General features: G+C 36.0%; 1 protein-coding gene across 5 annotated transcripts in view; it reads left to right on the top strand.

Annotated features, from left to right (window-relative positions):
- TBCK (TBC1 domain containing kinase) overlaps positions 1-17,977 on the top strand; it is a 98,246-nt gene that overhangs the window by 37,766 nt on the left and 42,503 nt on the right. For 4 of the 5 annotated variants that reach the window (XM_032686263.1, XM_032686266.1, XM_032686262.1 and 1 more), the window contains 10 exons: positions 533-582; positions 956-1,085; positions 1,893-1,991; positions 3,273-3,335; positions 4,224-4,350; positions 4,918-4,968; positions 5,675-5,758; positions 9,568-9,653; positions 15,859-15,895; positions 17,236-17,397. In XM_032686263.1, coding sequence (XP_032542154.1) covers positions 533-582; positions 956-1,085; positions 1,893-1,991; positions 3,273-3,335; positions 4,224-4,350; positions 4,918-4,968; positions 5,675-5,758; positions 9,568-9,653; positions 15,859-15,895; positions 17,236-17,397 — 889 coding nt within the window. The remainder of the gene's footprint in view (positions 1-532; positions 583-955; positions 1,086-1,892; positions 1,992-3,272; positions 3,336-4,223; positions 4,351-4,917; positions 4,969-5,674; positions 5,759-9,567; positions 9,654-15,858; positions 15,896-17,235; positions 17,398-17,977) is intronic. The other variant, XM_032686265.1, reaches the window with a different exon arrangement.

Consider the following 17,977-nt stretch of genomic DNA (forward strand, 5'->3'; position numbering starts at 1 on the left):
TTAATCTTGATGCACCATAAGATGTCTGAAAACTCCAGTGAAAAATCTAGGCACGTTTGTTCACCACCTTTCCTGAGAGTGCCTGTATTTCCTAAAAGGAACTCAAGTTTGCATAACTCTTGAATTGATAAGAAACATAAAACCAAGTTGTGCAGTTGCTTTGCAGCTACTTGGATAGGAAGTCCATGAAGAAAGATTAGAAAAAGAAAAAGAACTATGTAATACTATTAATCTCTTAATCTATGATCATTAGAAGCCATTTTTTGTGTGGAAATAGGTTTATAGATGAGTTATCTTCAGGCAGGAGAAATTCCACCAACTCAAAAGACCTCTGTTAGTAAAAGTTTTTAGTGTTAAAGGCTGTCTGTAAGCCTCTTTGCTGACAGAGTACTGAGCTAATGCTTAGGTCTCAAGGCAAACTACTAAATTTGGCAAATGAATTACTAATAAATAGTTTTTGTATTCCACTAAGATTTCCACTTGAATTCTGAGCAGCATTCTAATAATGAATTATTTTTCTTCTTCACTTCAGAGGCTGAAAGATGTTGGTGGAGAAGCATTTTATCCATTGCTTGAAGATGAGTAAGTGCGTCTGTAAATTTGTACATCTATAAGGAACTGAATTTTGAGTTATTAGTTTTATTTGAATAGCACACTGCACAGCTAGACATAACTGTCTCCCAAAACCAAAACTAACATGTCTTGTTTGGCTCTAAAAGTTGAGGGCTGGTAAACACTCTGCACTTAGGGCCCTGATACCAAACTGAGGACCTTAGCCTGTTTCTCTGTTCTGGAGAGAACAACTCAGCATAAACTCAACTGTTTATGCTGAATATTCAAAATTATCCATTTATGCTTGTTTCTGACTCAGAAATGCATCATAGGATATTACATTTTATTCAGTGATTTGTATTTCATGCTCTTCACTACTACTATCCTAGCTCTTTCTTTCCAGCCAGTCAACTTTACCTCATTCAAACAGTAGCAATGAGCTCTCTGCAGCTGCCAGTCTTCCTCTGATCATCCGGGAGAGGGACACAGAGTACCAGCTAAACAGAATTGTCCTGTTTGACAGGCTGTTGAAGGTATGGAATCTTTCTGATGCTGGATAATTGGATTTGGCCTGTTAATTGGAAGATTTTTAAAGGACTCAGTAATTGAAAAAGGAAGTAGTGATACAAGAGACCACACTGGGAAAGGGGGAGAAAACCCTACAAAAGTATAAGAAGACTGAAGATAAAAATATAAGAAATAGGTCTTTTTCAGTAGTGATGAATATAAAAGTAAATTTTAAACTATGCACATGAAAACAGAGCTACTGCTAATACTGGTTACTTACTGATGAAAATAATTTTACATCCTTTTATTTCATAACAGACTAAGTTATTTTAGATATAAATATGCCTGTTAGCACTTCTGCATTTCCGAGCAGTAAGGTACTTGAAAACATGCCATAGCAGTGCCACGTCACAAATATGAGGTTTATATTGGGGGAAGAAATAGCAGTTCCTAATTTGCATTAGAAGAGATGGATTCTTGTTTAAGAATGAGAGAGCTGATGCACATTATCAAATATAACCTACAAATGTTTAATAAAACCAAGATGGGTGCATAGCATGAAAATAAAAAACTTCTAATAAAAATTTGGATTAGTAGATATATCCAGTATATACCAAAGCATGTTAATGCGTTTATGAGAAAGAGTGGATATTTTAACATCAAGCAGTAGTCCTTCATCCAGTTAGGAATTAAATTTACTTTTTGTAAAACTTGTATTCTCTGTTCAGGCTGACAGTATTTGTCCTTATGGGGAAAGACTGTCCCAGGATTGGGATTGGAATTTTTTCAGTTACATGGTAACATTTTTTGCAGTTAATCTCTTCTCTTTGTAGGCCTACCCATATAAGAAAAACCAAATTTGGAAAGAAGCTAGGGTTGACATCCCTCCTCTTCTGAGAGGCATAACCTGGGCTGCCCTGTTGGGTGTTGAGGTAAGGGTAATGGGAGGGCATTTGCAGAAGTTCAAATACTAACTGAGGGTGGAGTGGGATAGAAATGGGATTGACAGGGAAGTTGGAATGGACTTACAGATTTGGCAGGTAGAGTTACTGGAATTTTAAACAAAATGAGTCATGAAATTGTGTAAATAAAGTTCAGACCAACTTGCTTCTTGCTTCTAATGTTATTTGATAGATAGAAAATGTATGTAAACTTGACTGCCTTTAATTTTGACTATGAGATGGAAAAATAATACCCTTACAACCAAATTCTGTTAGATTGTTTAAATACTTTTGGTAGTTAACAGGGGGTTTGGTTTTATTTTTAATATTTTTGACAAATGCAGTTACAATCCTTCTGCTCCAGTCAGCGATAGTTGGACAAAACAGGATGAAACATATCAAATGTATTTTTCTCATCTACCAATCAATGAATTTCTGAGAAAGACTGGAGAATAAATAAATCAAATGTAACCCTTTCAGACAAAGGACTAGTAAGGAATATCCTAGAAGTGAGGACTCCTCACAGAGTTCCTCTGCTACATAGCTTTTGCATCTACCTTGCTTGCAATCTGCAGTGTGTAGCAAGGAGATTCTTGCAGATAATCCCAGGTTATTCAGGATATTTAGCTCAGGATATGACCTTCTGAGTACTATATAATATAAACAAAAAAAAAGCAAAACTGCTGGTCAGGGTTGTAACCTGAGTCTTGGGAGATGAGTCAGTTCTCATGCTTCAGCAGCTTGCAATCTGTACAATATGGGTAGTGTTTCCCTATCCCATAACATTAAAATGGATTTGTTAGCATGCCTGTCTTGGGATTTAAGCGAGGACAAGCTACTAGAGTAGTGTATACTGTCAATATCAATTAGCAAGCAGCTGGATTCAGCGCCTTTCCAGAGATGATGCTGAAAGTCTCTTGCCAGTGGCTGAGGTAAGCACTGAATTTAAATTGAGTGCATCTCTTAACTTGAAAATGGTAAACTGTATCAAGTACATAGCTTTCTGCATAAACAACTGATAATCACTGAAGATTGTACTGGTGAGGTCACAGAAAAATCTATATGTCATGAATTAGAACGGAATGAAGATGGTTTTGTTAAAGTTTAGTGTCAGACTTTTTTTGTACTTCAGGAAAGTTTTTCAGGAAAAAAGAGTTGCTAACTAAAGTACATAACAAAAACAGTCAACTTCTGCATATCAGCGTGTACATTGTCATATACCTTTTGTTAGTAAGTGATTTCTAAATTCAAATATTCTTCTTCCACATTTAGGGTGCCATACAAGCAAAATATGATGCCATTGATAAAGACACACCGATTCCTACAGACAGACAAGTAAGACTTCTGGCGTTACCAAATATTGTCACTTAAAGATCATTTCTACCCTTCGGAACCATTTACCTATTACAGAAAATGTGGCTGATAATACTAAAAGGGTTCCCCTTGCCCTCTAACTTTATTCATGCTGTAGCAAGAATCTTGCAAAACAGACACGTACAAGTACTTTAACTCAGCTTATGTTAGAACATGTGGAAAGTGAAATCCTCTTTCACTTCATGATCACTGTTTCTGTAGCAGCAGCCAAGTGTAGTGAACAATACTAATGATATATTGTTAAAATTCCTGGTTTTATTGAATGCTTGTTGTGCCTGTTGGACCTTGTACAAGTGTACAGGTAGTGTACTGAGTAGCCTGAGATCCTGTAAGGTGAGTTGTGCTTCACAGAAATGGGGTTTTAAGCATTTTGGTTCTCCAAGAAGAGAATGTTCTTAAATGTTCCCTTACCAGACAGAAAAAAAAAACATCAGGAGCAACAGCTGTTTCTTTCAGCTGGGTGAAGGACTATTTTTCATCACATTGGTTACAACATTGAGAACTCTCATTTGATTACCTTTTAGAGCAAGGTGATATTACCACCTGAAATGAGTCCAGAAGTAAAAAACTGTAATTGTTATCTGCTTTCTGCCTTTTTCAAGGGTTAACACTCTTTTAAAAATATGAATGCAGCAAAAGAAAAAAAGTCTCTGTTTTTAAACTTGGACAAGGCTGTTAGGTCCCCTGTCAGTTTTGGTTTTGAGAGTGATAGAGGAAGCAGATTGTGTTTATGATGGTGGTCTGACCTACATTCTTTGGCTGACATCCACCTCTAGTATTGGAAGATTGTTGTAGTACTACCCCACTTATCCCAGTTTCTCTTTATATTATATGTTGGCTGTGGTGCAGATTGAAGTTGATATTCCTCGTTGCCATCAGTATGATGAATTGCTGTCATCACCAGAAGGTCACGCAAAGTTTAGACGTGTATTGAAGGCCTGGGTTGTTTCCCATCCTGATTTGGTGTACTGGCAAGGTGAGTTTGACTAGTTAGCAAGGTCAGAGAATTACATGGAAAGCTCTGACTGACTTAAAAATACCTCCCCTCTTCTGCCCCACAGTAGAAGCTCTTTTGAGTGTTTTTCTTTCTGTTTCCTTTGAAGAATGAATCTATGGGTTATTGTAAATTTAATTCCTAATAATCTGTGTTTAATTTGTAGTGAGAAATTAATTACCTCACTCTTTGTTATATATTTACTCTTCTTAAGTTTCAGTCACTTTGTTTAAAAACGAAGAGTCTGTTGCTTACTGTTCAGTTCCAAGGTAAAGTTGCAAAAGTTACTGAGTGAGTTCTTGGGATGATAATTAGCCTTTCTTGGAAGCTTTGGCAGAATATCTGTTCAGCGTTGTAGTTTAACAATTTGATATCCTCTCTGTTTTCCTGCATTGATTTCACAGTTGTTCTCAGCATTACATGTAAAGCCCTGATAGAACTATAACCAGTATCGAGTATGCAAATTTTCATGATAAACTAATGAATTTATCTTGTGCATAAAAATAAATGAGCTCTTTGTGCCGTTTTTTCATGGCTCTTCTCTCTTAGGTCTTGACTCCCTTTGTGCACCATTTCTGTACTTGAATTTTAACAATGAAGGTCAGTACCCTTTTCTGTTGGGAGTGAAGGGGAAGCACAGTCTGTCATCTGTATCTGCTTGCAGACAGATATGCACACGTGCTTATGGAAAGTTTCTGTACCTAAAAGTTTCTGTACCTAAAAAAGGAATTTTAATGCTTTAGTTGCCACAAGTCAAAAGAAATGGTTGGGTTTTGAAAACTCCATGTGGTGTACTGCTCTTCAAGCAGGGGTTCAACTCCTCTGTTTATTGCAAGTACAATAATGATATATAATCAAAAGCACAAGTAACCTTGTATGTAAAAGGAAGAAATACTACTCTAGTACATGTCTATTTCAGTGAAGCTGTAGTTCAGCCTTCTTTAAGGCTATTATTAACCTAAGTGTTAACCTGTCAGACTAACTTTATTCAGAAAAGCTGATGATAGTTTTAAATTTACAATCAACTTTGTATATGTGGCCTTCATCTTATTAGAATGTGATTTGTTCAGAACAGGTCTAGTCCACTCTTTTATTCTCTTGTACCTGGCTTTCTTTGTATAAGGTCTGTGTATGGGAAAACTAGTTTCTTAGGACAATGACTCCTGTTATGCCTACTGTGCATACAATCATTTTTGTGTATAGATTGATTTAAGTATTTATGCTTATTATCTGCTTAATAATGAACATTTTAGGTGTAGTTTTGTTTCTACCTCTGTCATTGCATCCATTTTTTTAATTCTTTCAGCTCTGGCATATGCTTGCATGTCTGCTTTTATACCGAAGTATTTGTATAACTTCTTTCTGAAGGATAATTCTCATGTTATTCAAGGTAAGTCAGTCCCTTTATTTTTTTGTAGTTCTAAGAGAAATAGAATATATATAAATGGATATATAAATACACTTTTTCAAGGGTTTCAAATTTTGAATGCAATTACAATGACATATCTGTGCAAGAAAATTAGGAATAAAATAAGTGGATAAAGATTCAGGCAGGAGAGAAAACCCAAATGTGCACACACACACACACACACACACACACACACAATATGTTCTATGTAAAATCCTAGGTAAGAGTCAGTCCATCCTTGCAGTACAAACAAGAGGTTCCTCAGAAAATGGAAGTTATGGTATTCAAGGAAATAGGGATTTGAGGAGAATTTCTTACTGCATGAAAGATAATGTCATTCAATACAGGACAGGTGTTGGAGAACCCTGAGGAATAACGTTCCATAGTTCAGTCTTCAACAACTTTATAGATAACTCAGAGAAATTAAAACAATAGCTAGGAATGTCTGTTCTACCTGAAAATTAATTTTCAATTTCATGAAAATTTGGAAAAGGAATTGCCTAGAACTAGAAAGCCACCTTGGCACACCATGTTGGGAAGATAATTTATCTTTCAGGCAGCTTTTAAAAACCAGAAGAAGCTGTTTGAAAAGCCATCAGTAGTTTAAAAAAAAAACAGGTGGTAATGAATGTTATTAATTGCAAGCAGTTATGAGTGTTTATTGAATACTGAGTTTCAGCATGGCTTGCTGCCTTTATATTTCTTTTAAAGAAATTATTTCTTATATTTCTTGTGAAACTCATCAACTTCAATCAGTGTCTGTCATTTTTTTGTGTTCAAAAAAGGAAATTAAGAACTGATCAACAAAACTAATTAGACATAAAAGCATTTACATATTAGATGATCAGGAGAGAGCTAATGTAAGGAGAGATTGCAGCGGTTAGGAGGGTTTATGTCTGAAAGACAATGGGTAAGAGGTATTACGAACTGAATAAAATAATAGGAAAAATTATTCTGGAGAACTTGTTTGCATCCTTTTGTCTGTAAAGAAAGATTGCTTGCAGTAAAGGTCTAAAGATGAAAAGAACAAGTATGCTCCTCTGGAGACAAGTGCTTTAGACTTCAAGATTAATAGCTTGGTAAAGAGTTTTCTCAAAGGGGTATACTCTTCCATAAAATAATACTTTTGCTCTCCAGGGTTTCCTGATATTATTCCTAAGGAGCTTTACAAAAATATGTATCAGCTGAAGTTAGAAATCTAGGTCAGTAGGATTATGTGAACCAAAGCAGTGTAGGCGTTCCTGAGTTCTTGTTCAACATCTGGTATCATCAAGGACTCAGGGAGACCAGACCCTTTAGAATTCTTTCAGTATTCTAATTAATCTTTTCTAGGGTTGTATGTCAAAAACCAATATTTAAATACAGGTTTAAAGAAAAATTCTGTGTCATTTCCCTGCTTTATTGAGTTGGAAGAAAGTGTTAAGAATATGTTATTTAACTGTCCACTGCAATTTTACCTTCTTTGTGTCTTCTGTGTGGGGGTGGATGGAAGCAATCTTTCAAACTGCAAAGTTCAAAAAACTCATCTCTGAACTTGTCACATACAGCAAAGACAGCTGTTTTTTTCTAAGCTTATCAGGGGTATTTCCTTACATGAAATAGGAAGCAAGAGCAGTTAAAGAGATTTTGGTATGCAATGCCTAATTATGTAAAACAGAAATTCATATTCCAACCAACTGCAATTGACTGTTTTTGTGAAGATATCTGTATTTTTCATTAGTCCCTTAATTACCCATGTAATCCTACACAGTAACTATATTTCATGACACTGGCTGTTCAAATAAAGATGGAATCTATCAACCTGTGGTATATCCATAGAGAACCATAATGGGCACAAATCTTTATTTTAAGAACGAATGTATCTCAGGGAAGCTAATTGGGAAATTGTCTTCACCAGCGTGTGGCTGAATGTGGAGGATTATTGGTTTGTTATACCTGACTTGAGTCTGCTGGCTGTTTCACAAAATAAAACTGATGCAAGATGCACTTTTTTAAAATGATTATCATGTAGTGTGGTATGAATTTAAGGCATGGGCTCAGTTATCTCCCTAACTTGTATGCATGTGAATAAGAATAACTTTGGCTGGAAACTGAGAAAGCATGAGACATAGGATCAGCTCCAAAGCAGTCTGGCTGTGGTGACACAAACTCCTCATGCGTTTGTTTACCTACTTACCTTCCCAGCTGAGTGCTGAGAGCTGAGGCAGCTGTGGCACAGCAGAGGTGCAGTATCAGAGCAGAGAGGCTGGCACTCCTAAGATTCCAGAAATCTCCTGAGAAGTTTAGTGTACTGTGGCTTTGTCATTGCAGCTTGAAGCAAAAAAAGTTGTGAAATTCTGGAGTAGGGCCAAGAGATCTTAATTTCTTATTGCGACTTACCTTAGAGAATTAGGCATCCTTTTAAGTATAATTTGCAGTGATTGCAGGGATTGTGGCTTTTTTCCCTAGTATTCTTACAGTGAGAGCATTGTTTTTCAGTCCTCCTGGGGCAGAATGAGCTTTTAAAATTTCTAGTCCAAAGAGAATTTTACTGAGTGATTGTTCTTAACTTGCTGGCTTAACCTGAGAGGAGTTAACTTGAGTGCAGATAATCAAGATGTAAGTAATATAGAAGTCTATAAACAACTGAATGTTTAAACTCACTTCTATTCTTAAAGGAGTCTGTGTGTGGAATTGTCCCAGCAGAGCCACTTCTGTGCTTCTTAGCAGTGGAACTGGAGTTCAGTTTTGCCACTTCAGGGATGAAGACAAACAGCAATAAAGAATTATTTGCTCTCTCCAAGTGAGACAGCAGTAGGCATCTAGTCCTGCAGTAGACTTTGAAGGAAGCAATGGCAACTCTGGATAGCTAATTTGTGGAGCTGTGTAGACTTGGTGTATGGAGGTTTATATTTGGGGACAGTAGTCTGTGGAGCCTTGAGATGTCAGCGTGGTTTGGAAGCAGGTTTCACATTCTCTGTTTTCCTCCCCTAGACTAGCTGTCTGGGCTTGGGAGCATGGAGAAAAAGGAATTGCCATCTGTTAGAAAACAACAATGCCTCATCATCTTCCTTCTAACAAAACATATGACAGTGTGGGCAAAAGTGGGAGAGGGGCAGAACAGAAAGAAATCTGTCAGTGTCTGTGTTCTGCTGTCTACTTCTCTTCCAATTAAAAACAGATGTTATTTAGATAACTTAATGAAACTGTACCCATCAATCAAATGTGCCAGGCTGAAGATGCAATAAATTTTCTCTCTTACAGTAAGTATTTCTCCTTCTTGCTTCTAAAAAAAAAGGCAAACAAATTAAGGTATTACTGGTCATGAAAACGGTAACCTTATAGCCCTGTTACCTTAAAACCTCAGCTTTCAGATTGCAAAATTTAACTTTGTGGAAAAGAAACCACACAGAATATTGTTTAAATAATATAAACTTTTTGTATCACTAAAACAGTTGAAGTCTTAAAAATCCTTGGAACAGTCTTGTTTTAATTTGCTTCCATTGGTATTTTGCGGCTCATACTTATACTGAAAAGTCTTTAACTTTGCATGTCAAACATGCATCACAACCTAAGAATGAACCAAGTAAATCATTGTTAAAAGTCCAAGTTGAGAAGTACTAAGCAAGAGAAATAAAACATTTCTTCCTCTGTATTGACTATAATGATGACAAGGAAGACAGTGGTGTTATTCACTTTTTGTTTTATTGTAGGTTTGAAATCAGTTGTTTTCCTTTCCTACAGCTCTACTGTGAGCTAGCAGCATATGATGGTTTGTGATTTTGACAACTATCTTGCATTTGTCATTTCAGAATACCTGACGGTGTTTTCCCAGATGATTGCATTCCATGATCCAGAGCTGAGTAACCACCTTAATGAAATTGGTTTTATTCCAGATGTAAGTGCTAAGAGTCCTTATAGTATTATTCAAAGGAATTAAAAATGGGAAATGAGGGCAACTGGGATGAAATGCCTTTGCAGATTGTTTCAGTAGCACTTCAACAAAAGTGAAACTTCCATATTAATGCTGATAAAATGACAAAGTTTGACTCTTATTTTACATGCTTTAGTCCTTCCTGTTCTGTTGGGATGATAAATACAAAAAAAAAATACTAATAGCCAATTACTATAACTTACAAATTCGTCTTAAAAGGTGTATATATTTATTTTTGAAATGTAGATTAATATACAAAAATTAACATGTCCATAAATTACTAACAGCAAAATTACTGCAAGCTAATTAAGTGCTGTTGATTAACACAATAGACATATCATTTTACAAGTAATTGAAAAAATATGTGCAAGTGTGGTTAATCTTGTAGATATGTCAGACCTTGGAAAATGCTTAGCAGTCGTTTGCTGGAGTCTATCAGAAACATGGGACAAGTGTATAACTTAGACACAAGTTTTATGCTTTCCTTGGAAAGAAGTCTGTAAGATGGAGGAAAATGAAAATTGAGAACACAGCCAAAACGTAGAAGAGAGGGTAGACTATGCTGGAAAAAGCAAAACGGGACCTTCTTTAGAGGCTCACTTCTAGCTATGAGTGTAAATAGTAAAGCTTTCCTCCTCCTTTTTAGAGAGGTGCATGTAGTCCAAAAAGCCAAGATAAAAATAAAAATACTTGTCTGCCTACTATAGCATTATTGAAGTTTATGACTAATGTTTCTGAAATGTACATTTAGACAAGACCATAGAGATAACGTGGTTATTTGTTGTGGTCTATATCATTCTGTAATTGGCATTTAGAAATTTTGTAATTATAAGTTAGTCATAAGAACATGATGACAGAGGAGGGAAGAGGGAAACTGAAGTCAGGAGATGTTCGTGTAGAAAAAAAAATTCTTAAATAAGAAATTTATATGCATTGTTTCTATATGCAGTATAACGATTACTTTATCGGAAAAGTCTTATGCTTATTAGGAAATATTTTAAGTTGGACTACCAAGGCCGAGCCTCTGAAAGTCCTTTGTTGTGCACAGTTCCTGAGTGAATTTGTGGGTCTTTGGGACTGGCAGATACTCATTATCGATGTCAACAAAGATTGTAATGGAAAAGCAAGTATATATTTTCATTTGTGGAGGTGTTTTAATGTAATAATGTTGTTTGATTGATACAAACGTAAAAGATATTGCAGTGTTAAAATGAGCAGAAGAAAAAGCCAGTGTATTGCATTATAAAGTGAGAAGTTTGACAAGGCCACGTGTGTTGCAGATGACCCATGTCTGAAGGGGGCAGGTGGGAGGAAGATGAAAAGAAGGTAATGAGAAGTGAGAACACTGATCTGTAGAAAGCGTAGATATTTGAGTAGATGAAGGGCAACAACATTTAAGTTCCTGAGGGAGAATCAATTTTGCAGCATCACTGTGTAAATGTACTCGATGCTTATTTGTTAAAGGCCACAGATGACCAAAGCAATTCCTCTGTGTATTTTGTCCAGGAAATTAGTTCCCACTGAAGTGGTAAAGATGTAATTTTCTTGACCACCTTACGGATCCTCATTTGGACTACTAATCTTTATGTGAGAGCTTAAGTTATATTTCAGTGTTCTCCACTGAAAACTTCCAAAGTACAAGTCAGATGGAATAGTTTAAAATCACATTTTGTTGTATTTTAGTTTGCATTTTGTTAATCATTGGACAGCACATAGTCACACATGAGCCTTGTCTCTAAGAATTACAGTCTAGAAATTGTTAGGTAATGTAGTAAATAATTGCAAAACAGAGGTATATTTTTGGAAAAAAACCTCTTGCATTGACAAATGCTTGTTCTAAAATTAACACTAACCTCTGAAGAGAAGTTGTCCTTTCTAAATTGTCTGTCTCATTTTTGGGGTTTTTTGAATAGGTAAAAATTGTTCTGACTTTCAGATTAGTGAGCTAGTGATTTTTTTTTTTTTTTTGTACCCGTAACAAGGCAGCACAGGATCCATCAAGGTGAAGTATGTGCGCTGCAGTAATGAGATCTGAACTAGAGTTTCGTGCTTGAGTACTAATCCTATCAAAGTAAATCCTGATTAATCTTTCATCATTGAAACGCAGGCTCCGCTGCAGGGAAGATTGTGTTTCCTGGCACCCTTCTCATTTGCTTCAGGTCACGTAGCTCTCAGAATATTGAATACTGCTGAAGCTTGAAACGTTCTGAATATTATTAGCTGATGTGGTGCCTGGATTAGGTACATTGCTGTGGCTATGTGATTTACATGTAAATACAGGGGTGATATATATAGTGAACCTTACAGTTCTTCTTTGCTTACTCTCCCAAAGTTCATAATCTTCCCCACCCTGTATAATGCTTTATAATATTTTCCTTAATTTGTTGAATAATTCTAACCCTAAACAGCAGACCATTTTGAACTGAAGAAAAACAAGGAAGTGTACTATGTTACTAAAAGTGTAAATATAGCCATAAATTATTCTAAAGCACTTTCAGCTGCAAATTTTGGAAGCTAGAAACAGTTGTCATATAGTCCTTAACAGATGTCAAAGTCTGGCTGCAGTTACTTTTATCATTGTGCTGGAGCTACTGGCACAGGTGGGATAGATACCTTTGTTTGGTTTGGGTGATATGCAGGAGCTGTCAGTAGTAGGGGCCTCGTCTAAATGAAAATAAAAATCCTGCCCTTGAAGTACTTTATCTCTGTTCTGCTGCACAATTACCTGGTAATGAATCTGAAGGAGAAGTTTCTTGCTGGTGGTTTTTATCTTGTGAAGAGAGCAATAATTCCTTAAATTTTGTTTGTGTAGGTGCATATGGATGGGTAGAATTTAATATTAAAAATTTGACTAGACTTGTATTATCTTTTGCACCTTTCTGTAGCCTATAAATGTATGATTAATTTTCTAGGCACCATATAGGATTGAACCTAAGTATGTGTATGTGTGTATTTAAAAGATGGAACATGAAGGTGAAAGATCCTGAGTTTATAGAATAAGCTGTTTCATTTGGAAGGGGCCTACAACAGTCACCTAGTCCAACTGCCTGACCACTTCAGGGCTGACTTAAAGCATGCTGTTAAGGGCATTGTCCAAATGTCTCCTAAACACTGACAGTCTTGGGGCATCAAGCACCTTCCAGGAAGCTTTTTCTGGTGTTTGATCACCCTCTCAATCTTCTGTAGGTACAAGTGTGTAAAGCTCTCATCTTCTAGAGGATCAGTCAAATAATGAAACAATCCCGACAGTTACAACAGGCAATAAAAAAAATCCTTATGGAAAAGGCTTTCATTAAGATTTGAGCCAATATCTCTGAAAGTTTTGAATGTTTAATGGAAGATGCACTTTTCTCAAAATATGGCCACCTAGCTATGGACAGGTAAACATCTTCACCCTGCTGAAAAACAACAGAAACTGCATTTCCAAGCTCAGGTACTGAGCAGAATTCATCATAGCAGAGCACCATTGGAAAGGAAGCTTTAGATAGGGATGATGGAAAGATGGAGAATGAAACCTAGTCTGAGGTCAACAGATTTCAGTTGTAACAAAAAAAAAAAAAAAACAAAAACAAAAAAACCCCAAACAACAACAACAACAAAAAAAACCCCTGTGGATTTATTGTTTGAATGGGAATTGATTTTAAACGGTTGCTGTGTGCTTCATATGTAAGAAATGTCCAAATCCTTACTTCAAAGCACAAATGATCTTGTATTTTACTAGCAAAGCAAAATGATAATTATGGAACTGCTCATCTAAAGGTAACTCTAAAGAAAACGAAGCATTGAATTTACAGTCTCTTAATGTGACTTATTCTCAAGCCGTTCCAGTGGTTCAGATGCTGCTTTGATTACACATTAGATATACTTCCCGGCTACGGAGAGTTAAGTGTCGTTAGAAACCACAACCCCGTAACGTTTCAGGGTTCAGCAGTAAAGGGTTGAGAACCTCTTTTCCCGGAGCAGGTTATTCCGGGGGCAGGGCACGGCGCTGTTGCGGCGGGCGGTCGCTAGAGGGCAGCGTTTACCAACGCTGCGGTCAGTCCGGTACCCGGGAGCGGCCGGGGGGTGACCGCGGGGCTGGGGAGCTGCCGCTCGGTGCAGCATCCTCAGTCCTTCTGCTGCTCTTTGACTTGCCGAGTGGATAATGCCACCGGTGTCGTGGCTTTCCTGTGGTTGCTTGTTAAGAGTAATCATAACATTTTCAGGTTTACCAAGGCCTCCTTGTCTTAAAACATTTATTAAAAGCAGAGGGGAAACTCCCTTCAGTACAAGCTCGCCTGATAACCTTCTACTGAAGGTGTTAAAACTACTTTTCATGTCACTGTTAATAGTTTTGGTGAGGGTGGTTTAGAGTAAAGCAGTGCTTTTTCTTATGATTACCTTTTAATAATCTTTAAAGTTTCTCGTTTTCTGTATATTCTTATGTATTTTTTTGTAAGTGCATATACAATAGAGGTGTTTGTGAAAGAAGAAGAGAGTTCGGATCTGCTTTATTAAAACATTTTAGTCAAATATATGAAAAGGAGGAAATAATTTCTTTTAAATACCAAGGAATTAATGTAGTTCAAAATGACGTCCACATAATATGTACCTCCAAGCAAAGAGGAGCCTCAGGCTACTAAACTTGTTTTCCTACTGCATTGGAAGCAAGATATTGCATACAAACAAGCAGGTAAACAGGTATTTGCTGATAACAACCACAGTAGGGGATATTTCAGGGAACAGGGCATGTTATTATTCACTAGAATGCCATCTATTTAAGGCATGACATAGGTATACTTGGGGAAATAGTATGAGTGTATTGCAAGATTAAAATGGTGATAGAAATTGATTCTGGTTTAGATTTTGAACCCTTAAAATCAATTGGCACATTGGAGGCCAAGCTTCATAAAAGTCTCCTGAATATTAAAAGTGGTGAACAGTCTGGTCATTGCAGCTTTTTTCGTTTATGGACAGTATGGTTCCAATATTATCAGGTGCTCAGATGGAGCCATAAGAATGAAATTTAGAGAGAGATATACTAACAAGATTTTCAGCAAATGTGTGCATCATTTAGTCAGAGCCATAACACAGTTAAGAGTTTATGGAATAAGTAGTAATTTATTAACATAATATCAATTATGCTTTCTGCTCCTCGTTTGTTTACTTCCAGGAGAAGCTTAATAGGAGGACTAATTTGCACTTTTTATGAGCTAAAAAGTAATATGTTAAGCTTTATGTCTAACTGTAAATCTTCAGAAGTATAAAACAGCACATGAACTATGCAGCTGAATAAAATTTGACAATGATCATCTCACTCTTGCGTTCCTAATTTATGGGGACTTTCTGTGCAGTTTGTTTCAAGAAAATGGATTCTGTTGCCTGCAACATGGTAAATACTTCATTGAAAAATAAGTAACTCTCAGTGTATCATAAATGCTTAGCTCTTCACACTCTATATGATGCCATGAGGATGAAAGTTTGCAGAAATTAAAGGTTTTCTGTAGCTGTTGCAGCAGCACAAGTTCTTAGACAGTCTTGTAGTGATGTAAGTGCTGAACCAGGACATCATCAGATGGCACCTGGCTTTAAAGGTCACAGTAGAACTGCATAAATGCTTAACTGATACTACTTTTGAGAATAAAATTGTTCTTAGTTCCTTCACTGAGAAGTATACATTTTAATAAATACCAACAGAGGAGAAAAAGGCAGATGTAGTTATTTTTTACCTTGGAAATTGCAATTTGCACTTTTAGTTCTTTATATAAAGCCATTTTTTTCCATAGTCAAAAGGATATATTGAATGAAGTTGGTTTATCCTTTTTCAGGCATCCTTGGCTAATTTTTGCTTAGCTTAGTGAGAATTGTGACAGTTTAATGGAGCAGGTTTTTATTTAAGACTTCTGGTGTTATTTTTTGCTAACGAGCCTAGTGAGGGTGGTGGTTGGTTTTGTTACTGTTTTTGATACAATATTACAAACTAGTAATTTGAAAGACATTAGAACTGGAGATGGGGGATGGAAAAAGCTCAGGGGGGCTAAGAGTTGGATGATAGTGGATCTACCACCACATTTATTTTCCATTTTAAATACATTCATATGAAATAGCCAATTTCTAATGTAGTTGACAGACAACATTATTTCTCAAAGCATTATTTTTGTTTTCTTCCCTTCATCACCACCTTTTGCAGCTTTATGCAATTCCTTGGTTTCTTACAATGTTTACACGTGAGTATGCTTTTCCTTATTCTCTGATTAAATGTTCTGTTATTTCTTAAGTATATTATTTTCTCACTTTTTCAGCTAAAGCTTTCCTAATTGGTATAATATGTAATTTAGTAGGATGCTTGTAATTTGCAAGGATGTGTTCTGGTTTGAAACTCAACACTCCCTGTCACTTACTGTCTGTCCTGGTTTGGCAATAGTTAGCATTTCTATTTTTTTTTAATTATTATGTTGAATTTGAACTGGATTATTTTACACATGAAGTATTTAGGATGTATGCAAATAAAGCTGTTACCTACTGGAAAGAGATGTAATAATAGTTAAAAAACCAAACCAAACCATCCCCTGCCCTCACCCAAATAATGGAAGAAACTGTAACTTTGTTTTTGAAGATCATCAAAAAAAGCTTTTTTTTTATTGCACTTATACACACTTATTCTAGTAGCACTATGTTATTTGTGCATATATGTTAGGAACAAAGAGAACTATAATTTGGTGAGCTTTTAATTAAAGAGGACAAAACTAATAAAACAAGTCTAGAAAGCAATTTAAAAACTTCTTTCTTCAAAGATCTCTGTGATTTTTTTCATGTCATGTCAACATTGGCAGACTTTGAATTCAAACTTTTTTAAAAGTGGCAGAATTAAAAGAGTTGATGGATTATTTCTCTGATGAAATATCAAAGAATTTAATGTGAGATTCTTGATTGCAATTTCTAAAGATCTTGACTGTTAAGAACTGGTTCCTGCAGATGCCTGTTTTTCTATAACTTTCATGAGAATCACCAAATTTGGAAAACAGGATGATTTCCTTGGCAACCAATTGCAATAAAATCTTATAACTATTTAGTTGGAGGATAGCTTATTTTAAGAGAGCCACCTTCAGCTTTATATGCTATTTTTACTAAGCCTTTCTTCTTATCTTTCCTTTATTCTGCCAGTATTTGCTTTATTCTGCTCATTCTTTTGTCTAATTGTAAGTAACTGATCTTATTGATTAACTCATTAATGTCTTCATACCGTGAAAAACTGATATGGGTGTCCTAGTGCATAATTACACTGTACCAAAAGAAAAAAAATTGCCTAATTTTGCATAAGTTTGAGATGTGAAAACCCACACACTTCCAAGTATTCATTCATGAAAGAGGACAGTGATGATTTCCAGAATAATCAAGCTGCGTATGAAGACAAATACGATTCTAAAGAGGTTGAACCTCTTTGCTCCCAAATAAAAAAGAAAGAACTATAAAAGGGGAGATGAAAAAAGTGCATAGGCAACTCATTAACACTCTGAGCACATGTATATGCTTATGGGTTTTTTTATTGTGCTTATTTATCATACAGATGTCTTTCCTTTGCACAAAATTTTTCACTTGTGGGATACGTTACTACTTGGAAATTCCTCCTTCCCATTCTGTATTGGAGTTGCCATACTTCAACAGCTGAGGGATCGTCTTCTGGCTAATGGATTCAATGAGTGCATTCTTCTTTTTTCAGATTTGCCAGGTACCGGAAAAAGTATTTCTTCCTGCTTTCTCTGTCTTCCCCATCGTGTTGCTGAATAAAGTATGTGCCTGCATGTAAATATATGTTTTGAAATCATGGTAGATTTAGGCAAACTCACTACCAGAGTGTGTGTGGGTCTTAACTACAGTTTGTTGTAGTTGGTTGAAGTCATTTTACTGTCATCAGAAAGAATTCAGTAAGCCTGTTGTTATTTCCAGATGAGGGTTGGAGTATTTTGTTGTGAAATTTAGAACAATTTAAAGTAATTCATAAGTGACTGTTTTTAGACATACCACATATAGAAATGATCCAGTTGATAAGAATTTTTTTAGAAATAAGTTTAGTACTATTCTGAACAGTGCTTTTCCACTTTGATGCTGGTGCTAACCTGTTTTCCTCTCAAACATAATTAAACTTTTACTGTGGAAGCAATCAATGTAAAAGGATTAGGGAAAGCAGTATTAGAAGCCATTGAAATTGCTCTATGTTAAATCAGTTTCCATTTGAAATTTAAAGCTTTCAGAAGAACTTCGAAAATCGTACTGGAGGCTCATGACCATTGTGCAGAAGCTCTGTCTCC

The sequence above is a fragment of the Chiroxiphia lanceolata genome, chromosome 4 (assembly GCF_009829145.1).
Source record: "Chiroxiphia lanceolata isolate bChiLan1 chromosome 4, bChiLan1.pri, whole genome shotgun sequence".
Taxonomy (NCBI): Eukaryota; Metazoa; Chordata; class Aves; order Passeriformes; family Pipridae; genus Chiroxiphia; species Chiroxiphia lanceolata.